Source organism: Oncorhynchus nerka, linkage group LG1 (assembly GCF_034236695.1).
Source record: "Oncorhynchus nerka isolate Pitt River linkage group LG1, Oner_Uvic_2.0, whole genome shotgun sequence".
NCBI classification, from domain to species: domain Eukaryota; kingdom Metazoa; phylum Chordata; class Actinopteri; order Salmoniformes; family Salmonidae; genus Oncorhynchus; species Oncorhynchus nerka.
The window spans coordinates 57,886,226-57,905,948 of NC_088396.1; the positions used below are offsets into that span (position 1 = coordinate 57,886,226).

At 46.8% G+C, this 19,723-nt stretch overlaps 1 protein-coding gene across 2 annotated transcripts in view; it reads right to left on the reverse strand.

Moving 5' to 3' along the window:
- Positions 1-19,723, reverse strand: part of pfkla (phosphofructokinase, liver a) — an 83,105-nt gene that overhangs the window by 24,695 nt on the left and 38,687 nt on the right. For both annotated transcript variants that reach the window (XM_065019762.1, XM_065019765.1), the window contains exon 9: positions 17,057-17,149. In XM_065019762.1, the coding sequence (XP_064875834.1) occupies positions 17,057-17,149 (93 nt within the window). The remainder of the gene's footprint in view (positions 1-17,056; positions 17,150-19,723) is intronic.

The window sequence follows — 19,723 nt, forward strand, 5'->3', positions numbered from 1 at the left end:
GGGCTACGGTCAAATAGCTTCTCTATACACAGAGGTACCAGACAGGGCTGTCCTTACTAATGGGCTACGGTCAAATAGCTTCTCTATACACAGAGGTACCAGACAGGGCTGTCCTAACTAATGGGCTACGGTCAAATAGCTTCTCTATACACAGAGGTACCAGACAGGGCTGTCCTAACTAATGGGCAAGGTCAAATAGCTTCTCTATACACAGAGGTACCAGACAGGGCTGTCCTTACTAATGGGCTACGGTCAAATAGCTTCTCTATACACAGAGGTACCAGACAGGGCTGTCCTTACTAATGGGCTACGGTCAAATAGCTTCTCTATACACAGAGGTACCAGACAGGGCTGTCCTTACTAATGGGCTACGGTCAAATAGCTTCTCTATACACAGAGGTACCAGACAGGGCTGTCCTTACTAATGGGCTACGGTCAAATAGCTTCTCTATACACAGAGGTACCAGACAGGGCTGTCCTTACTAATGGGCTACGGTCAAATAGCTTCTCTATACACAGAGGTACCAGACAGGGCTGTCCTAACTAATGGGCTACGGTCAAATAGCTTCTCTATACACAGAGGTACCAGACAGGGCTGTCCTTACTAATGGGCTACGGTCAAATAGCTTCTCTATACACAGAGGTACCAGACAGGGCTGTCCTAACTAATGGGCTACGGTCAAATAGCTTCTCTATACACAGAGGTACCAGACAGGGCTGTCCTTACTAATGGGCTACGGTCAAATAGCTTCTCTATACACAGAGGTACCAGACAGGGCTGTCCTTACTAATGGGCTACGGTCAAATAGCTTCTCTATACACAGAGGTACCAGACAGGGCTGTCCTAACTAATGGGCTACGGTCAAATAGCTTCTCTATACACAGAGGTACCAGACAGGGCTGTCCTTACTAATGGGCTACGGTCAAATAGCTTCTCTATACACAGAGGTACCAGACAGGGCTGTCCTTACTAATGGGCTACGGTCAAATAGCTTCTCTATACACAGAGGTACCAGACAGGGCTGTCCTTACTAATGGGCTACGGTCAAATAGCTTCTCTATACACAGAGGTACCAGACAGGGCTGTCCTAACTAATGGGCTACGGTCAAATAGCTTCTCTATACACAGAGGTACCAGACAGGGCTGTCCTAACTAATGGGCTACGGTCAAATAGCTTCTCTATACACAGAGGTACCAGACAGGGCTGTCCTAACTAATGGGCTACGGTCAAATAGCTTCTCTATACACAGAGGTACCAGACAGGGCTGTCCTTACTAATGGGCTACGGTCAAATAGCTTCTCTATACACAGAGGTACCAGACAGGGCTGTCCTAACTAATGGGCTACGGTCAAATAGCTTCTCTATACACAGAGGTACCAGACAGGGCTGTCCTTACTAATGGGCTACGGTCAAATAGCTTCTCTATACACAGAGGTACCAGACAGGGCTGTCCTTACTAATGGGCTACGGTCAAATAGCTTCTCTATACACAGAGGTACCAGACAGGGCTGTCCTAACTAATGGGCTACGGTCAAATAGCTTCTCTATACACAGAGGTACCAGACAGGGCTGTCCTTACTAATGGGCTACGGTCAAATAGCTTCTCTATACACAGAGGTACCAGACAGGGCTGTCCTTACTAATGGGCTACGGTCAAATAGCTTCTCTATACACAGAGGTACCAGACAGGGCTGTCCTTACTAATGGGCTACGGTCAAATAGCTTCTCTATACACAGAGGTACCAGACAGGGCTGTCCTTACTAATGGGCTACGGTCAAATAGCTTCTCTATACACAGAGGTACCAGACAGGGCTGTCCTTACTAATGGGCTACGGTCAAATAGCTTCTCTATACACAGAGGTACCAGACAGGGCTGTCCTTACTAATGGGCTACGGTCAAATAGCTTCTCTATACACAGAGGTACCAGACAGGGCTGTCCTTACTAATGGGCTACGGTCAAATAGCTTCTCTATACACAGAGGTACCAGACAGGGCTGTCCTTACTAATGGGCTACGGTCAAATAGCTTCTCTATACACAGAGGTACCAGACAGGGCTGTCCTTACTAATGGGCTACGGTCAAATAGCTTCTCTATACACAGAGGTACCAGACAGGGCTGTCCTTACTAATGGGCTACGGTCAAATAGCTTCTCTATACACAGAGGTACCAGACAGGGCTGTCCTTACTAATGGGCTACGGTCAAATAGCTTCTCTATACACAGAGGTACCAGACAGGGCTGTCCTAACTAATGGGCTACGGTCAAATAGCTTCTCTATACACAGAGGTACCAGACAGGGCTGTCCTTACTAATGGGCTACGGTCAAATAGCTTCTCTATACACAGAGGTACCAGACAGGGCTGTCCTTACTAATGGGCTACGGTCAAATAGCTTCTCTATACACAGAGGTACCAGACAGGGCTGTCCTAACTAATGGGCTACGGTCAAATAGCTTCTCTATACACAGAGGTACCAGACAGGGCTGTCCTTACTAATGGGCTACGGTCAAATAGCTTCTCTATACACAGAGGTACCAGACAGGGCTGTCCTTACTAATGGGCTACGGTCAAATAGCTTCTCTATACACAGAGGTACCAGACAGGGCTGTCCTTACTAATGGGCTACGGTCAAATAGCTTCTCTATACACAGAGGTACCAGACAGGGCTGTCCTTACTAATGGGCTACGGTCAAATAGCTTCTCTATACACAGAGGTACCAGACAGGGCTGTCCTTACTAATGGGCTACGGTCAAATAGCTTCTCTATACACAGAGGTACCAGACAGGGCTGTCCTTACTAATGGGCTACGGTCAAATAGCTTCTCTATACACAGAGGTACCAGACAGGGCTGTCCTTACTAATGGGCTACGGTCAAATAGCTTCTCTATACACAGAGGTACCAGACAGGGCTGTCCTTACTAATGGGCTACGGTCAAATAGCTTCTCTATACACAGAGGTACCAGACAGGGCTGTCCTTACTAATGGGCTACGGTCAAATAGCTTCTCTATACACAGAGGTACCAGACAGGGCTGTCCTTACTAATGGGCTACGGTCAAATAGCTTCTCTATACACAGAGGTACCAGACAGGGCTGTCCTTACTAATGGGCTACGGTCAAATAGCTTCTCTATACACAGAGGTACCAGACAGGGCTGTCCTTACTAATGGGCTACGGTCAAATAGCTTCTCTATACACAGAGGTACCAGACAGGGCTGTCCTTACTAATGGGCTACGGTCAAATAGCTTCTCTATACACAGAGGTACCAGACAGGGCTGTCCTAACTAATGGGCTACGGTCAAATAGCTTCTCTATAGACAGAGGTACCAGACAGGGCTGTCCTAACTAATGGGCTACGGTCAAATAGCTTCTCTATACACAGAGGTACCAGACAGGGCTGTCCTTACTAATGGGCTACGGTCAAATAGCTTCTCTATACACAGAGGTACCAGACAGGGCTGTCCTAACTAATGGGCTACGGTCAAATAGCTTCTCTATACACAGAGGTACCAGACAGGGCTGTCCTTACTAATGGGCTACGGTCAAATAGCTTCTCTATACACAGAGGTACCAGACAGGGCTGTCCTTACTAATGGGCTACGGTCAAATAGCTTCTCTATACACAGAGGTACCAGACAGGGCTGTCCTAACTAATGGGCTACGGTCAAATAGCTTCTCTATACACAGAGGTACCAGACAGGGCTGTCCTTACTAATGGGCTACGGTCAAATAGCTTCTCTATACACAGAGGTACCAGACAGGGCTGTCCTAACTAATGGGCTACGGTCAAATAGCTTCTCTATACACAGAGGTACCAGACAGGGCTGTCCTAACTAATGGGCTACGGTCAAATAGCTTCTCTATACACAGAGGTACCAGACAGGGCTGTCCTTACTAATGGGCTACGGTCAAATAGCTTCTCTATACACAGAGGTACCAGACAGGGCTGTCCTAACTAATGGGCTACGGTCAAATAGCTTCTCTATACACAGAGGTACCAGACAGGGCTGTCCTTACTAATGGGCTACGGTCAAATAGCTTCTCTATACACAGAGGTACCAGACAGGGCTGTCCTTACTAATGGGCTACGGTCAAATAGCTTCTCTATACACAGAGGTACCAGACAGGGCTGTCCTTACTAATGGGCTACGGTCAAATAGCTTCTCTATACACAGAGGTACCAGACAGGGCTGTCCTTACTAATGGGCTACGGTCAAATAGCTTCTCTATACACAGAGGTACCAGACAGGGCTGTCCTTACTAATGGGCTACGGTCAAATAGCTTCTCTATACACAGAGGTACCAGACAGGGCTGTCCTTACTAATGGGCTACGGTCAAATAGCTTCTCTATACACAGAGGTACCAGACAGGGCTGTCCTAACTAATGGGCTACGGTCAAATAGCTTCTCTATACACAGAGGTACCAGACAGGGCTGTCCTTACTAATGGGCTACGGTCAAATAGCTTCTCTATACACAGAGGTACCAGACAGGGCTGTCCTTACTAATGGGCTACGGTCAAATAGCTTCTCTATACACAGAGGTACCAGACAGGGCTGTCCTTACTAATGGGCTACGGTCAAATAGCTTCTCTATACACAGAGGTACCAGACAGGGCTGTCCTAACTAATGGGCTACGGTCAAATAGCTTCTCTATACACAGAGGTACCAGACAGGGCTGTCCTTACTAATGGGCTACGGTCAAATAGCTTCTCTATACACAGAGGTACCAGACAGGGCTGTCCTAACTAATGGGCTACGGTCAAATAGCTTCTCTATACACAGAGGTACCAGACAGGGCTGTCCTTACTAATGGGCTACGGTCAAATAGCTTCTCTATACACAGAGGTACCAGACAGGGCTGTCCTTACTAATGGGCTACGGTCAAATAGCTTCTCTATACACAGAGGTACCAGACAGGGCTGTCCTAACTAATGGGCTACGGTCAAATAGCTTCTCTATACACAGAGGTACCAGACAGGGCTGTCCTTACTAATGGGCTACGGTCAAATAGCTTCTCTATACACAGAGGTACCAGACAGGGCTGTCCTAACTAATGGGCTACGGTCAAATAGCTTCTCTATACACAGAGGTACCAGACAGGGCTGTCCTAACTAATGGGCTACGGTCAAATAGCTTCTCTATACACAGAGGTACCAGACAGGGCTGTCCTTACTAATGGGCTACGGTCAAATAGCTTCTCTATACACAGAGGTACCAGACAGGGCTGTCCTTACTAATGGGCTACGGTCAAATAGCTTCTCTATACACAGAGGTACCAGACAGGGCTGTCCTAACTAATGGGCTACGGTCAAATAGCTTCTCTATACACAGAGGTACCAGACAGGGCTGTCCTTACTAATGGGCTACGGTCAAATAGCTTCTCTATACACAGAGGTACCAGACAGGGCTGTCCTTACTAATGGGCTACGGTCAAATAGCTTCTCTATACACAGAGGTACCAGACAGGGCTGTCCTAACTAATGGGCTACGGTCAAATAGCTTCTCTATACACAGAGGTACCAGACAGGGCTGTCCTTACTAATGGGCTACGGTCAAATAGCTTCTCTATACACAGAGGTACCAGACAGGGCTGTCCTAACTAATGGGCTACGGTCAAATAGCTTCTCTATACACAGAGGTACCAGACAGGGCTGTCCTACTAATGGGCTACGGTCAAATAGCTTCTCTATACACAGAGGTACCAGACAGGGCTGTCCTTACTAATGGGCTACGGTCAAATAGCTTCTCTATACACAGAGGTACCAGACAGGGCTGTCCTAACTAATGGGCTACGGTCAAATAGCTTCTCTATACACAGAGGTACCAGACAGGGCTGTCCTTACTAATGGGCTACGGTCAAATAGCTTCTCTATACACAGAGGTACCAGACAGGGCTGTCCTTACTAATGGGCTACGGTCAAATAGCTTCTCTATACACAGAGGTACCAGACAGGGCTGTCCTAACTAATGGGCTACGGTCAAATAGCTTCTCTATACACAGAGGTACCAGACAGGGCTGTCCTTACTAATGGGCTACGGTCAAATAGCTTCTCTATACACAGAGGTACCAGACAGGGCTGTCCTTACTAATGGGCTACGGTCAAATAGCTTCTCTATACACAGAGGTACCAGACAGGGCTGTCCTAACTAATGGGCTACGGTCAAATAGCTTCTCTATACACAGAGGTACCAGACAGGGCTGTCCTTACTAATGGGCTACGGTCAAATAGCTTCTCTATACACAGAGGTACCAGACAGGGCTGTCCTTACTAATGGGCTACGGTCAAATAGCTTCTCTATACACAGAGGTACCAGACAGGGCTGTCCTAACTAATGGGCTACGGTCAAATAGCTTCTCTATACACAGAGGTACCAGACAGGGCTGTCCTTACTAATGGGCTACGGTCAAATAGCTTCTCTATACACAGAGGTACCAGACAGGGCTGTCCTTACTAATGGGCTACGGTCAAATAGCTTCTCTATAACACAGAGGTACCAGACAGGGCTGTCCTTACTAATGGGCTACGGTCAAATAGCTTCTCTATACACAGAGGTACCAGACAGGGCTGTCCTTACTAATGGGCTACGGTCAAATAGCTTCTCTATACACAGAGGTACCAGACAGGGCTGTCCTAACTAATGGGCTACGGTCAAATAGCTTCTCTATACACAGAGGTACCAGACAGGGCTGTCCTAACTAATGGGCTACGGTCAAATAGCTTCTCTATACACAGAGGTACCAGACAGGGCTGTCCTAACTAATGGGCTACGGTCAAATAGCTTCTCTATACACAGAGGTACCAGACAGGGCTGTCCTTACTAATGGGCTACGGTCAAATAGCTTCTCTATACACAGAGGTACCAGACAGGGCTGTCCTAACTAATGGGCTACGGTCAAATAGCTTCTCTATACACAGAGGTACCAGACAGGGCTGTCCTTACTAATGGGCTACGGTCAAATAGCTTCTCTATACACAGAGGTACCAGACAGGGCTGTCCTTACTAATGGGCTACGGTCAAATAGCTTCTCTATACACAGAGGTACCAGACAGGGCTGTCCTTACTAATGGGCTACGGTCAAATAGCTTCTCTATACACAGAGGTACCAGACAGGGCTGTCCTTACTAATGGGCTACGGTCAAATAGCTTCTCTATACACAGAGGTACCAGACAGGGCTGTCCTAACTAATGGGCTACGGTCAAATAGCTTCTCTATACACAGAGGTACCAGACAGGGCTGTCCTTACTAATGGGCTACGGTCAAATAGCTTCTCTATACACAGAGGTACCAGACAGGGCTGTCCTTACTAATGGGCTAAGGTCAAATAGCTTCTCTATACACAGAGGTACCAGACAGGGCTGTCCTTACTAATGGGCTACGGTCAAATAGCTTCTCTATACACAGAGGTACCAGACAGGGCTGTCCTAACTAATGGGCTACGGTCAAATAGCTTCTCTATACACAGAGGTACCAGACAGGGCTGTCCTAACTAATGGGCTACGGTCAAATAGCTTCTCTATACACAGAGGTACCAGACAGGGCTGTCCTTACTAATGGGCTACGGTCAAATAGCTTCTCTATACACAGAGGTACCAGACAGGGCTGTCCTAACTAATGGGCTACGGTCAAATAGCTTCTCTATACACAGAGGTACCAGACAGGGCTGTCCTTACTAATGGGCTACGGTCAAATAGCTTCTCTATACACAGAGGTACCAGACAGGGCTGTCCTTACTAATGGGCTACGGTCAAATAGCTTCTCTATACACAGAGGTACCAGACAGGGCTGTCCTTACTAATGGGCTACGGTCAAATAGCTTCTCTATACACAGAGGTACCAGACAGGGCTGTCCTTACTAATGGGCTACGGTCAAATAGCTTCTCTATACACAGAGGTACCAGACAGGGCTGTCCTTACTAATGGGCTACGGTCAAATAGCTTCTCTATACACAGAGGTACCAGACAGGGCTGTCCTTACTAATGGGCTACGGTCAAATAGCTTCTCTATACACAGAGGTACCAGACAGGGCTGTCCTAACTAATGGGCTACGGTCAAATAGCTTCTCTATACACAGAGGTACCAGACAGGGCTGTCCTTACTAATGGGCTACGGTCAAATAGCTTCTCTATACACAGAGGTACCAGACAGGGCTGTCCTTACTAATGGGCTACGGTCAAATAGCTTCTCTATACACAGAGGTACCAGACAGGGCTGTCCTTACTAATGGGCTACGGTCAAATAGCTTCTCTATACACAGAGGTACCAGACAGGGCTGTCCTAACTAATGGGCTACGGTCAAATAGCTTCTCTATACACAGAGGTACCAGACAGGGCTGTCCTTACTAATGGGCTACGGTCAAATAGCTTCTCTATACACAGAGGTACCAGACAGGGCTGTCCTTACTAATGGGCTACGGTCAAATAGCTTCTCTATACACAGAGGTACCAGACAGGGCTGTCCTAACTAATGGGCTACGGTCAAATAGCTTCTCTATACACAGAGGTACCAGACAGGGCTGTCCTTACTAATGGGCTACGGTCAAATAGCTTCTCTATACACAGAGGTACCAGACAGGGCTGTCCTTACTAATGGGCTACGGTCAAATAGCTTCTCTATACACAGAGGTACCAGACAGGGCTGTCCTAACTAATGGGCTACGGTCAAATAGCTTCTCTATACACAGAGGTACCAGACAGGGCTGTCCTTACTAATGGGCTACGGTCAAATAGCTTCTCTATACACAGAGGTACCAGACAGGGCTGTCCTTACTAATGGGCTACGGTCAAATAGCTTCTCTATACACAGAGGTACCAGACAGGGCTGTCCTAACTAATGGGCTACGGTCAAATAGCTTCTCTATACACAGAGGTACCAGACAGGGCTGTCCTAACTAATGGGCTACGGTCAAATAGCTTCTCTATACACAGAGGTACCAGACAGGGCTGTCCTAACTAATGGGCTACGGTCAAATAGCTTCTCTATACACAGAGGTACCAGACAGGGCTGTCCTAACTAATGGGCTACGGTCAAATAGCTTCTCTATACACAGAGGTACCAGACAGGGCTGTCCTAACTAATGGGCTACGGTCAAATAGCTTCTCTATACACAGAGGTACCAGACAGGGCTGTCCTAACTAATGGGCTACGGTCAAATAGCTTCTCTATACACAGAGGTACCAGACAGGGCTGTCCTTACTAATGGGCTACGGTCAAATAGCTTCTCTATACACAGAGGTACCAGACAGGGCTGTCCTAACTAATGGGCTACGGTCAAATAGCTTCTCTATACACAGAGGTACCAGACAGGGCTGTCCTTACTAATGGGCTACGGTCAAATAGCTTCTCTATACACAGAGGTACCAGACAGGGCTGTCCTTACTAATGGGCTACGGTCAAATAGCTTCTCTATACACAGAGGTACCAGACAGGGCTGTCCTTACTAATGGGCTACGGTCAAATAGCTTCTCTATACACAGAGGTACCAGACAGGGCTGTCCTAACTAATGGGCTACGGTCAAATAGCTTCTCTATACACAGAGGTACCAGACAGGGCTGTCCTAACTAATGGGCTACGGTCAAATAGCTTCTCTATACACAGAGGTACCAGACAGGGCTGTCCTAACTAATGGGCTACGGTCAAATAGCTTCTCTATACACAGAGGTACCAGACAGGGCTGTCCTAACTAATGGGCTACGGTCAAATAGCTTCTCTATACACAGAGGTACCAGACAGGGCTGTCCTTACTAATGGGCTACGGTCAAATAGCTTCTCTATACACAGAGGTACCAGACAGGGCTGTCCTTACTAATGGGCTACGGTCAAATAGCTTCTCTATACACAGAGGTACCAGACAGGGCTGTCCTAACTAATGGGCTACGGTCAAATAGCTTCTCTATACACAGAGGTACCAGACAGGGCTGTCCTTACTAATGGGCTACGGTCAAATAGCTTCTCTATACACAGAGGTACCAGACAGGGCTGTCCTAACTAATGGGCTACGGTCAAATAGCTTCTCTATACACAGAGGTACCAGACAGGGCTGTCCTTACTAATGGGCTACGGTCAAATAGCTTCTCTATACACAGAGGTACCAGACAGGGCTGTCCTTACTAATGGGCTACGGTCAAATAGCTTCTCTATACACAGAGGTACCAGACAGGGCTGTCCTTACTAATGGGCTACGGTCAAATAGCTTCTCTATACACAGAGGTACCAGACAGGGCTGTCCTTACTAATGGGCTACGGTCAAATAGCTTCTCTATACACAGAGGTACCAGACAGGGCTGTCCTTACTAATGGGCTACGGTCAAATAGCTTCTCTATACACAGAGGTACCAGACAGGGCTGTCCTTACTAATGGGCTACGGTCAAATAGCTTCTCTATACACAGAGGTACCAGACAGGGCTGTCCTAACTAATGGGCTACGGTCAAATAGCTTCTCTATACACAGAGGTACCAGACAGGGCTGTCCTTACTAATGGGCTACGGTCAAATAGCTTCTCTATACACAGAGGTACCAGACAGGGCTGTCCTAACTAATGGGCTACGGTCAAATAGCTTCTCTATACACAGAGGTACCAGACAGGGCTGTCCTTACTAATGGGCTACGGTCAAATAGCTTCTCTATACACAGAGGTACCAGACAGGGCTGTCCTTACTAATGGGCTACGGTCAAATAGCTTCTCTATACACAGAGGTACCAGACAGGGCTGTCCTAACTAATGGGCTACGGTCAAATAGCTTCTCTATACACAGAGGTACCAGACAGGGCTGTCCTTACTAATGGGCTACGGTCAAATAGCTTCTCTATACACAGAGGTACCAGACAGGGCTGTCCTAACTAATGGGCTACGGTCAAATAGCTTCTCTATACACAGAGGTACCAGACAGGGCTGTCCTAACTAATGGGCTACGGTCAAATAGCTTCTCTATACACAGAGGTACCAGACAGGGCTGTCCTAACTAATGGGCTACGGTCAAATAGCTTCTCTATACACAGAGGTACCAGACAGGGCTGTCCTAACTAATGGGCTACGGTCAAATAGCTTCTCTATACACAGAGGTACCAGACAGGGCTGTCCTTACTAATGGGCTACGGTCAAATAGCTTCTCTATACACAGAGGTACCAGACAGGGCTGTCCTTACTAATGGGCTACGGTCAAATAGCTTCTCTATACACAGAGGTACCAGACAGGGCTGTCCTTACTAATGGGCTACGGTCAAATAGCTTCTCTATACACAGAGGTACCAGACAGGGCTGTCCTTACTAATGGGCTACGGTCAAATAGCTTCTCTATACACAGAGGTACCAGACAGGGCTGTCCTTACTAATGGGCTACGGTCAAATAGCTTCTCTATACACAGAGGTACCAGACAGGGCTGTCCTTACTAATGGGCTACGGTCAAATAGCTTCTCTATACACAGAGGTACCAGACAGGGCTGTCCTAACTAATGGGCTACGGTCAAATAGCTTCTCTATACACAGAGGTACCAGACAGGGCTGTCCTTACTAATGGGCTACGGTCAAATAGCTTCTCTATACACAGAGGTACCAGACAGGGCTGTCCTAACTAATGGGCTACGGTCAAATAGCTTCTCTATACACAGAGGTACCAGACAGGGCTGTCCTTACTAATGGGCTACGGTCAAATAGCTTCTCTATACACAGAGGTACCAGACAGGGCTGTCCTTACTAATGGGCTACGGTCAAATAGCTTCTCTATACACAGAGGTACCAGACAGGGCTGTCCTAACTAATGGGCTACGGTCAAATAGCTTCTCTATACACAGAGGTACCAGACAGGGCTGTCCTAACTAATGGGCTACGGTCAAATAGCTTCTCTATACACAGAGGTACCAGACAGGGCTGTCCTAACTAATGGGCTACGGTCAAATAGCTTCTCTATACACAGAGGTACCAGACAGGGCTGTCCTAACTAATGGGCTACGGTCAAATAGCTTCTCTATACACAGAGGTACCAGACAGGGCTGTCCTTACTAATGGGCTACGGTCAAATAGCTTCTCTATACACAGAGGTACCAGACAGGGCTGTCCTAACTAATGGGCTACGGTCAAATAGCTTCTCTATACACAGAGGTACCAGACAGGGCTGTCCTTACTAATGGGCTACGGTCAAATAGCTTCTCTATACACAGAGGTACCAGACAGGGCTGTCCTAACTAATGGGCTACGGTCAAATAGCTTCTCTATACACAGAGGTACCAGACAGGGCTGTCCTTACTAATGGGCTACGGTCAAATAGCTTCTCTATACACAGAGGTACCAGACAGGGCTGTCCTTACTAATGGGCTACGGTCAAATAGCTTCTCTATACACAGAGGTACCAGACAGGGCTGTCCTTACTAATGGGCTACGGTCAAATAGCTTCTCTATACACAGAGGTACCAGACAGGGCTGTCCTTACTAATGGGCTACGGTCAAATAGCTTCTCTATACACAGAGGTACCAGACAGGGCTGTCCTTACTAATGGGCTACGGTCAAATAGCTTCTCTATACACAGAGGTACCAGACAGGGCTGTCCTAACTAATGGGCTACGGTCAAATAGCTTCTCTATACACAGAGGTACCAGACAGGGCTGTCCTTACTAATGGGCTACGGTCAAATAGCTTCTCTATACACAGAGGTACCAGACAGGGCTGTCCTAACTAATGGGCTACGGTCAAATAGCTTCTCTATACACAGAGGTACCAGACAGGGCTGTCCTTACTAATGGGCTACGGTCAAATAGCTTCTCTATACACAGAGGTACCAGACAGGGCTGTCCTTACTAATGGGCTACGGTCAAATAGCTTCTCTATACACAGAGGTACCAGACAGGGCTGTCCTAACTAATGGGCTACGGTCAAATAGCTTCTCTATACACAGAGGTACCAGACAGGGCTGTCCTTACTAATGGGCTACGGTCAAATAGCTTCTCTATACACAGAGGTACCAGACAGGGCTGTCCTAACTAATGGGCTACGGTCAAATAGCTTCTCTATACACAGAGGTACCAGACAGGGCTGTCCTTACTAATGGGCTACGGTCAAATAGCTTCTCTATACACAGAGGTACCAGACAGGGCTGTCCTAACTAATGGGCTACGGTCAAATAGCTTCTCTATACACAGAGGTACCAGACAGGGCTGTCTTACTGGGCTACTAATGGGCAGACAGGGGTCAAATAGCTTCTCTATACACAGAGGTACCAGACAGGGCTGTCCTTACTAATGGGCTACGGTCAAATAGCTTCTCTATACACAGAGGTACCAGACAGGGCTGTCCTAACTAATGGGCTACGGTCAAATAGCTTCTCTATACACAGAGGTACCAGACAGGGCTGTCCTTACTAATGGGCTACGGTCAAATAGCTTCTCTATACACAGAGGTACCAGACAGGGCTGTCCTAACTAATGGGCTACGGTCAAATAGCTTCTCTATACACAGAGGTACCAGACAGGGCTGTCCTTACTAATGGGCTACGGTCAAATAGCTTCTCTATACACAGAGGTACCAGACAGGGCTGTCCTAACTAATGGGCTACGGTCAAATAGCTTCTCTATACACAGAGGTACCAGACAGGGCTGTCCTAACTAATGGGCTACGGTCAAATAGCTTCTCTATACACAGAGGTACCAGACAGGGCTGTCCTTACTAATGGGCTACGGTCAAATAGCTTCTCTATACACAGAGGTACCAGACAGGGCTGTCCTTACTAATGGGCTACGGTCAAATAGCTTCTCTATACACAGAGGTACCAGACAGGGCTGTCCTAACTAATGGGCTACGGTCAAATAGCTTCTCTATACACAGAGGTACCAGACAGGGCTGTCCTAACTAATGGGCTACGGTCAAATAGCTTCTCTATACACAGAGGTACCAGACAGGGCTGTCCTAACTAATGGGCTACGGTCAAATAGCTTCTCTATACACAGAGGTACCAGACAGGGCTGTCCTTACTAATGGGCTACGGTCAAATAGCTTCTCTATACACAGAGGTACCAGACAGGGCTGTCCTAACTAATGGGCTACGGTCAAATAGCTTCTCTATACACAGAGGTACCAGACAGGGCTGTCCTTACTAATGGGCTACGGTCAAATAGCTTCTCTATACACAGAGGTACCAGACAGGGCTGTCCTAACTAATGGGCTACGGTCAAATAGCTTCTCTATACACAGAGGTACCAGACAGGGCTGTCCTAACTAATGGGCTACGGTCAAATAGCTTCTCTATACACAGAGGTACCAGACAGGGCTGTCCTTTATCCCCCCTCCTCTTTGCACTCGTTATGGAACCACTGGCCGAGGCCATCAGGGTAACGCCTGCTATACAGCTCATTGGTGATGTTCACCATAAAATAAGCTTGTATGCTGATGATGTCCTGATATTCATCTCTAGTCCCGAGACTTCAATTACATCTCTTATTAATATAATTAAATTATTCAGTGAATTCTCAGGCTACAAGTTTAACCTAACTAAGTCAGAGGCTATGCCACTTGGTAGCCTACACTCTGTACCTAATACTTCTCCCCCCCTTCCCTTTTAAATGGTCTCCCTCAGGTTTCATGTATCTGGGTATATTTGTAACTCCTAAATTCCAGCTAATGTACAAAGCCAATTTTGTTCCCTTGTTTGATACAATAAGACAGGATCTGGAGCGCTGGAACTCTCTCCCCATTTCTTGGTTGGGTAGAATATCCCTGTTGAAAATGAACGTTTTACCTAGACTACTTTACCCAATCCAAATGATCCCAGTATTACTCTCCAATAAGGTAATAAAGGATGTAAATGGATGGCTAAGTTCCTTTATATGGAGTAAACGCAAGCCAAGACTTAAGATGGCAATATTGCAGCTGCCAAGTTCTATGGGCGGCTTGGACCTGCCCAATATCAAGTTCTATCAATGGTGTGCCCACCTTTGTTATATTTCTGACTGGATCACAAATGATGACTCCTCTATTTGGTTAGACATTGAGACTTTTCTTTCAAAATACCCCTTACAGGATCTTTTATTTTTCAGAAGTTTCAAGTCTGTAGAAGAACACTGCAATAATCCAGTTACACTTAACACACTCAAAGTATGGAGGTCAGTTCAACGCTTCCTGGGAAGGTCCAAACTAACCTCTGCTCTTACCCCAATTCTTAACAACCCAGATTTCAGTCCAGGATTGCTGGATGCTGGCTTTAACTTATGGCTTAATAAGGGCGTACGCTAAACGACTTATTTGCTGACAAGATTTTGTTGTCATTTGAGAAGATGGTCGAGAAATATCGACTCCCAAAGCAGGACTTTTTCCGCTTCCTACAAGTAAGACATTATATTCTGGAGAGCACCACCTTAATTGGTAACCCTGATATGTCTGTCATTGAAAGAATGCTTTTTTTTCCCACAAAGGAAAATGTCTGTAAGTCTGTTTTATGATACTTTAAGGTCCTTTTCTGCTGTCAACACACAGAGGGTGAAACAAGTGTGGGAGAAAGAATTGTCTGTTACTATTGACGAAGAGATGTGGGAGGACATTTGGAGATATGCAAAAACAATATCTATATGTAACCGTACTAGAGCAATCCAATTAAGAATAATACACAGATTGCATATATCCCCAAATCGCAGACATGCTTTTAGCCCCACTTCCTCTTCCCCTCAGTGTCTTAAATGCAAAACTGATACAGGCACCCTAACACATTGTTTATGGTCATGTACCAAAATACAAAGATACTGGTCTGGTGTCCTGCAAGAAATTGAAAAGATCCTAGGGGTTGATCTAGAATTGGACCCAGTTTCTTTACTGTTAGGTCTCCCTAGTAGGCATGTTACTTCTGTCTGTAAAAGAAGGCTTTACAACATCCTGACCTTCGCAGCGAGGAAAAACATCCTTTTACAGTGGATTAGTGATAAGGTTCCTTCTATTAAAGACTGGCATAAGATACTATTTGAATGGGTGCCTCTGGAATATCTGACATGTACATTGCATTCTAAAACAGACCAGTTCTACAAAGTATGGGAACCTTATCTAAATGACCTAGAACCTGAGGTATCAGCTATTATGCTGCAAGGATTCTCTTAGAACTAAATGACCTAGCGGGGATCTATGTATTTCAGAACTACAGACGTTCCATGGAACCTTATCTAAATTACCTAGAACCTGAGGTATCAGCTATTATGCTGCAAGGATTCTCTTAGAACGGCGGGGATCTATGTATTTCAGAACTACACTGTACGTTCCATGTGTGGAACCTTATCTAAATTACCTAGAACCTGAGGTATCAGCTATTATGCTGCAAGGATTCTCTTAGAATGGCGGGGATCTATGTATTTCAGAACTACACTGTACGTTCCATGTGTGGAACCTTATCTAAATTACCTAGAACCTGAGGTATCAGCTATTATGCTGCAAGGATTCTCTTAGAATGGCGGGGATCTATGTATTTCAGAACTACACTGTACGTTCCATGTGTGGAACCTAACCTCTTGGTTTAAACTGAGCTTTTTTGTTTAATTTCTGTTTGTAAGTTTGTTTAAAATGTATGTATTGAGAGACGCAATGATGGTGATGGGGTGAGAGAAGCACAGAGCGGGGAGAGGAAAATGGTGTACGTATGTATGGGTGTGTATATGTGTGTGCGTGCGTGCGTGTATGTATGCATATGTGTGGGTATATGTATATGTGTGTATGTATGGGTATGTATGTATGTGTATGTATATGTGTGGGTATATGTGTGGGTATATGTATATGTGTGTATGTATGGGTATGTATGTATGTGTATGTATATGTGTATGTATATGTGTGGGTATATGTATATGTGTGTATGTATGGGTATGTATGTATGTGTATGTATATGTGTGGGTATATGTATATGTGTGTATGTATGGGTATGTATGTATGTATGTATGTATATGCACGTAGATATGGGTAAGTGGGGGCTGTTTTTCTTTTTGTTCTGTGTGCTTTGTCTCTGTTGTTGTATCTCTTAATATGGGTGAAAATGGTGAAATTTCAATAAAAATACTGTTACAAAATAAAAGGAGCTGAACTCACCAGCACCCGGTCGAAGGCGGAGGGTGTTCCCCCTCGCTGTACATGACCTAGGACTGTCACCCGGGTGTCATAGCCCAGCCTCTTCACTACCAGCTACAAACAGACATGAGACAGAGACAGTCAGAGAATAGACATGGAGAGAGGAGCAGTCAGCCAGCCAGTCAGAGAATAGACATGGAGAGAGGAGCAGTCAGTCAGTCAGTCAGAGAATAGACATGGAGAGAGGAGCAGCCAGTCAGTCAGAGAATAGACATGGAGAGAGGAGCAGTCAGTCAGTCAGAGAATAGACATGGAGAGAGGAGCAGTCAGCCAGTCAGTCAGAGAATAGACATGGAGAGAGGAGCAGTCAGTTAGTCAGTCAGAGAATAGACATGGAGAGAGGAGCAGTCAGTCAGTCAGAGAATAGACATGGAGAGAGGAGCAGTCAGTCAGAGAATAGACATGGAGAGAGGAGCAGTCAGCCAGCCAGTCAGAGAATAGACATGGAGAGAGGAGCAGTCAGCCAGTCAGTCAGAGAATAGACATGGAGAGAGGAGCAGTCAGTCAGTCAGTCAGAGAATAGACATGGAGAGAGGAGCAGTCAGTCAGTCAGTCAGAGAATAGACATGGAGAGAGGAGCAGTCAGCCAGTCAGTCAGAGAATAGACATGGAGAGAGGAGCAGTCAGTCAGAGAATAGACATGGAGAGAGGAGCAGTCAGTCAGTCAGAGAATAGACATGGAGAGAGGAGCAGTCAGCCAGCCAGTCAGAAAATAGACATGGAGAGAGGAGCAGTCAGTCAGAGAATAGACATGGAGAGAGGAGCAGTCAGTCAGTCAGTCAGAGAATAGACATGGAGAGAGGAGCAGTCAGTCAGTCAGCCAGAGAATAGACATGGAGAGAGGAGCAGTCAGTCAGTCAGAGAATAGACATGGAGAGAGGATCAGTCAGTCAGTCAGTCAGAGAATAGACATGGAGAGAGGAGCAGTCAGTCAGTCAGAGAATAGACATGGAGAGAGGAGCAGTCAGTCAGGGAATAGACATGGAGAGAGGAGCAGTCAGTCAGAGAATAGACATGGAGAGAGGATCAGTCAGTCAGTCAGTCAGAGAATAGACATGGAGAGGAGCAGTCAGTCAGAGAATAGACATGGAGAGAGGAGCAGTCAACCAGTCAGTCAGAGAATAGACATGGAGAGAGGAGCAGTCAGTCAGTCAGAGAATAGACATGGAGAGAGGAGCAGTCAGTCAGCCAGAGAATAGACATGGAGAGAGGAGCAGTCAGTCAGCCAGAGAATAGACATGGAGAGAGGAGCAGTCAGTCAGCCAGAGAATAGACATGGAGAGAGGAGCAGTCAGTCAGCCAGAGAATAGACATGGAGAGAGGAGCAGCCAGTCAGTCAGAGAATAGACATGGAGAGAGGAGCAGCCAGTCAGTCAGAGAATAGACATGGAGAGAGGAGCAGTCAGTCAGTCAGAGAATAGACATGGAGAGAGGAGCAGCCAGTCAGTCAGAGAATAGACATGGAGAGAGGAGCAGTCAGTCAGAGAATAGACATGGAGAGAGGAGCAGTCAGTCAGTCAGAGAATAGACATGGAGAGAGGAGCAGTCAGTCAGTCAGAGAATAGACATGGAGAGGAGCAGTCAGCCAGTCAGAGAATAGACATGGAGAGAGGAGCAGTCAGTCAGAGAATAGACATGGAGAGAGGAGCAGTCAGCCAGCCAGTCAGAAAATAGACATGGAGAGAGGAGCAGTCAGCCAGAGAATAGACATGGAGAGAGGAGCAGTCAGTCAGTCAGAGAATAGACATGGAGAGAGGAGCAGTCAGTCAGTCAGAGAATAGACATGGAGAGGAGCAGTCAGCCAGTCAGAGAATAGACATGGAGAGAGGAGCAGTCAGTCAGGGAATAGACATGGAGAGAGGAGCAGTCAGTCAGAGAATAGACATGGAGAGAGGAGCAGTCAGTCAGAGAATAGACATGGAGAGAGGAGCAGTCAGTCAGAGAATAGACATGGAGAGAGGAGCAGTCAGCCAGTCAGTCAGAGAATAGACATGGAGAGAGGAGCAGTCAGCCAGTCAGTCAGAGAATAGACATGGAGAGAGGAGCAGCCAGTCAGTCAGAGAATAGACATGGAGAGAGGAGCAGTCAGTCAGAGAATAGACATGGAGAGAGGAGCAGTCAGTCAGTCAGAGAATAGACATGGAGAGAGGAGCAGTCAGCCAGTCAGTCAGAGAATAGACATGGAGAGAGGAGCAGTCAGTCAGTCGGTCAGGGAATAGACATGGAGAGAGGAGCAGCCAGTCAGTCAGAGAATAGACATGGAGAGAGGAGCAGCCAGTCAGTCAGAGAATAGACATGGAGAGAGGAGCAGCCAGTCAGTCAGAGAATAGACATGGAGAGAGGAGCAGTCAGTCAGTCGGTCAGTCAGAGAATAGACATGGAGAGAGGAGCAGTCAGTCAGCCAGTCAGCCAGAGAATAGACATGGAGAGAGGAGCAGCCAGTCAGTCAGTCAGTCAGAGAATAGACATGGAGAGAGGAGCAGTCAGTCAGCCAGTCAGCCAGAGAATAGACATGGAGAGAGGAGCAGTCAGTCAGAGAATAGACATGGAGAGAGGAGCAGTCAGTCAGAGAATAGACATGGAGAGAGGAGCAGTCAGTCAGTCAGAGAATAGACATGGAGAGGAGCA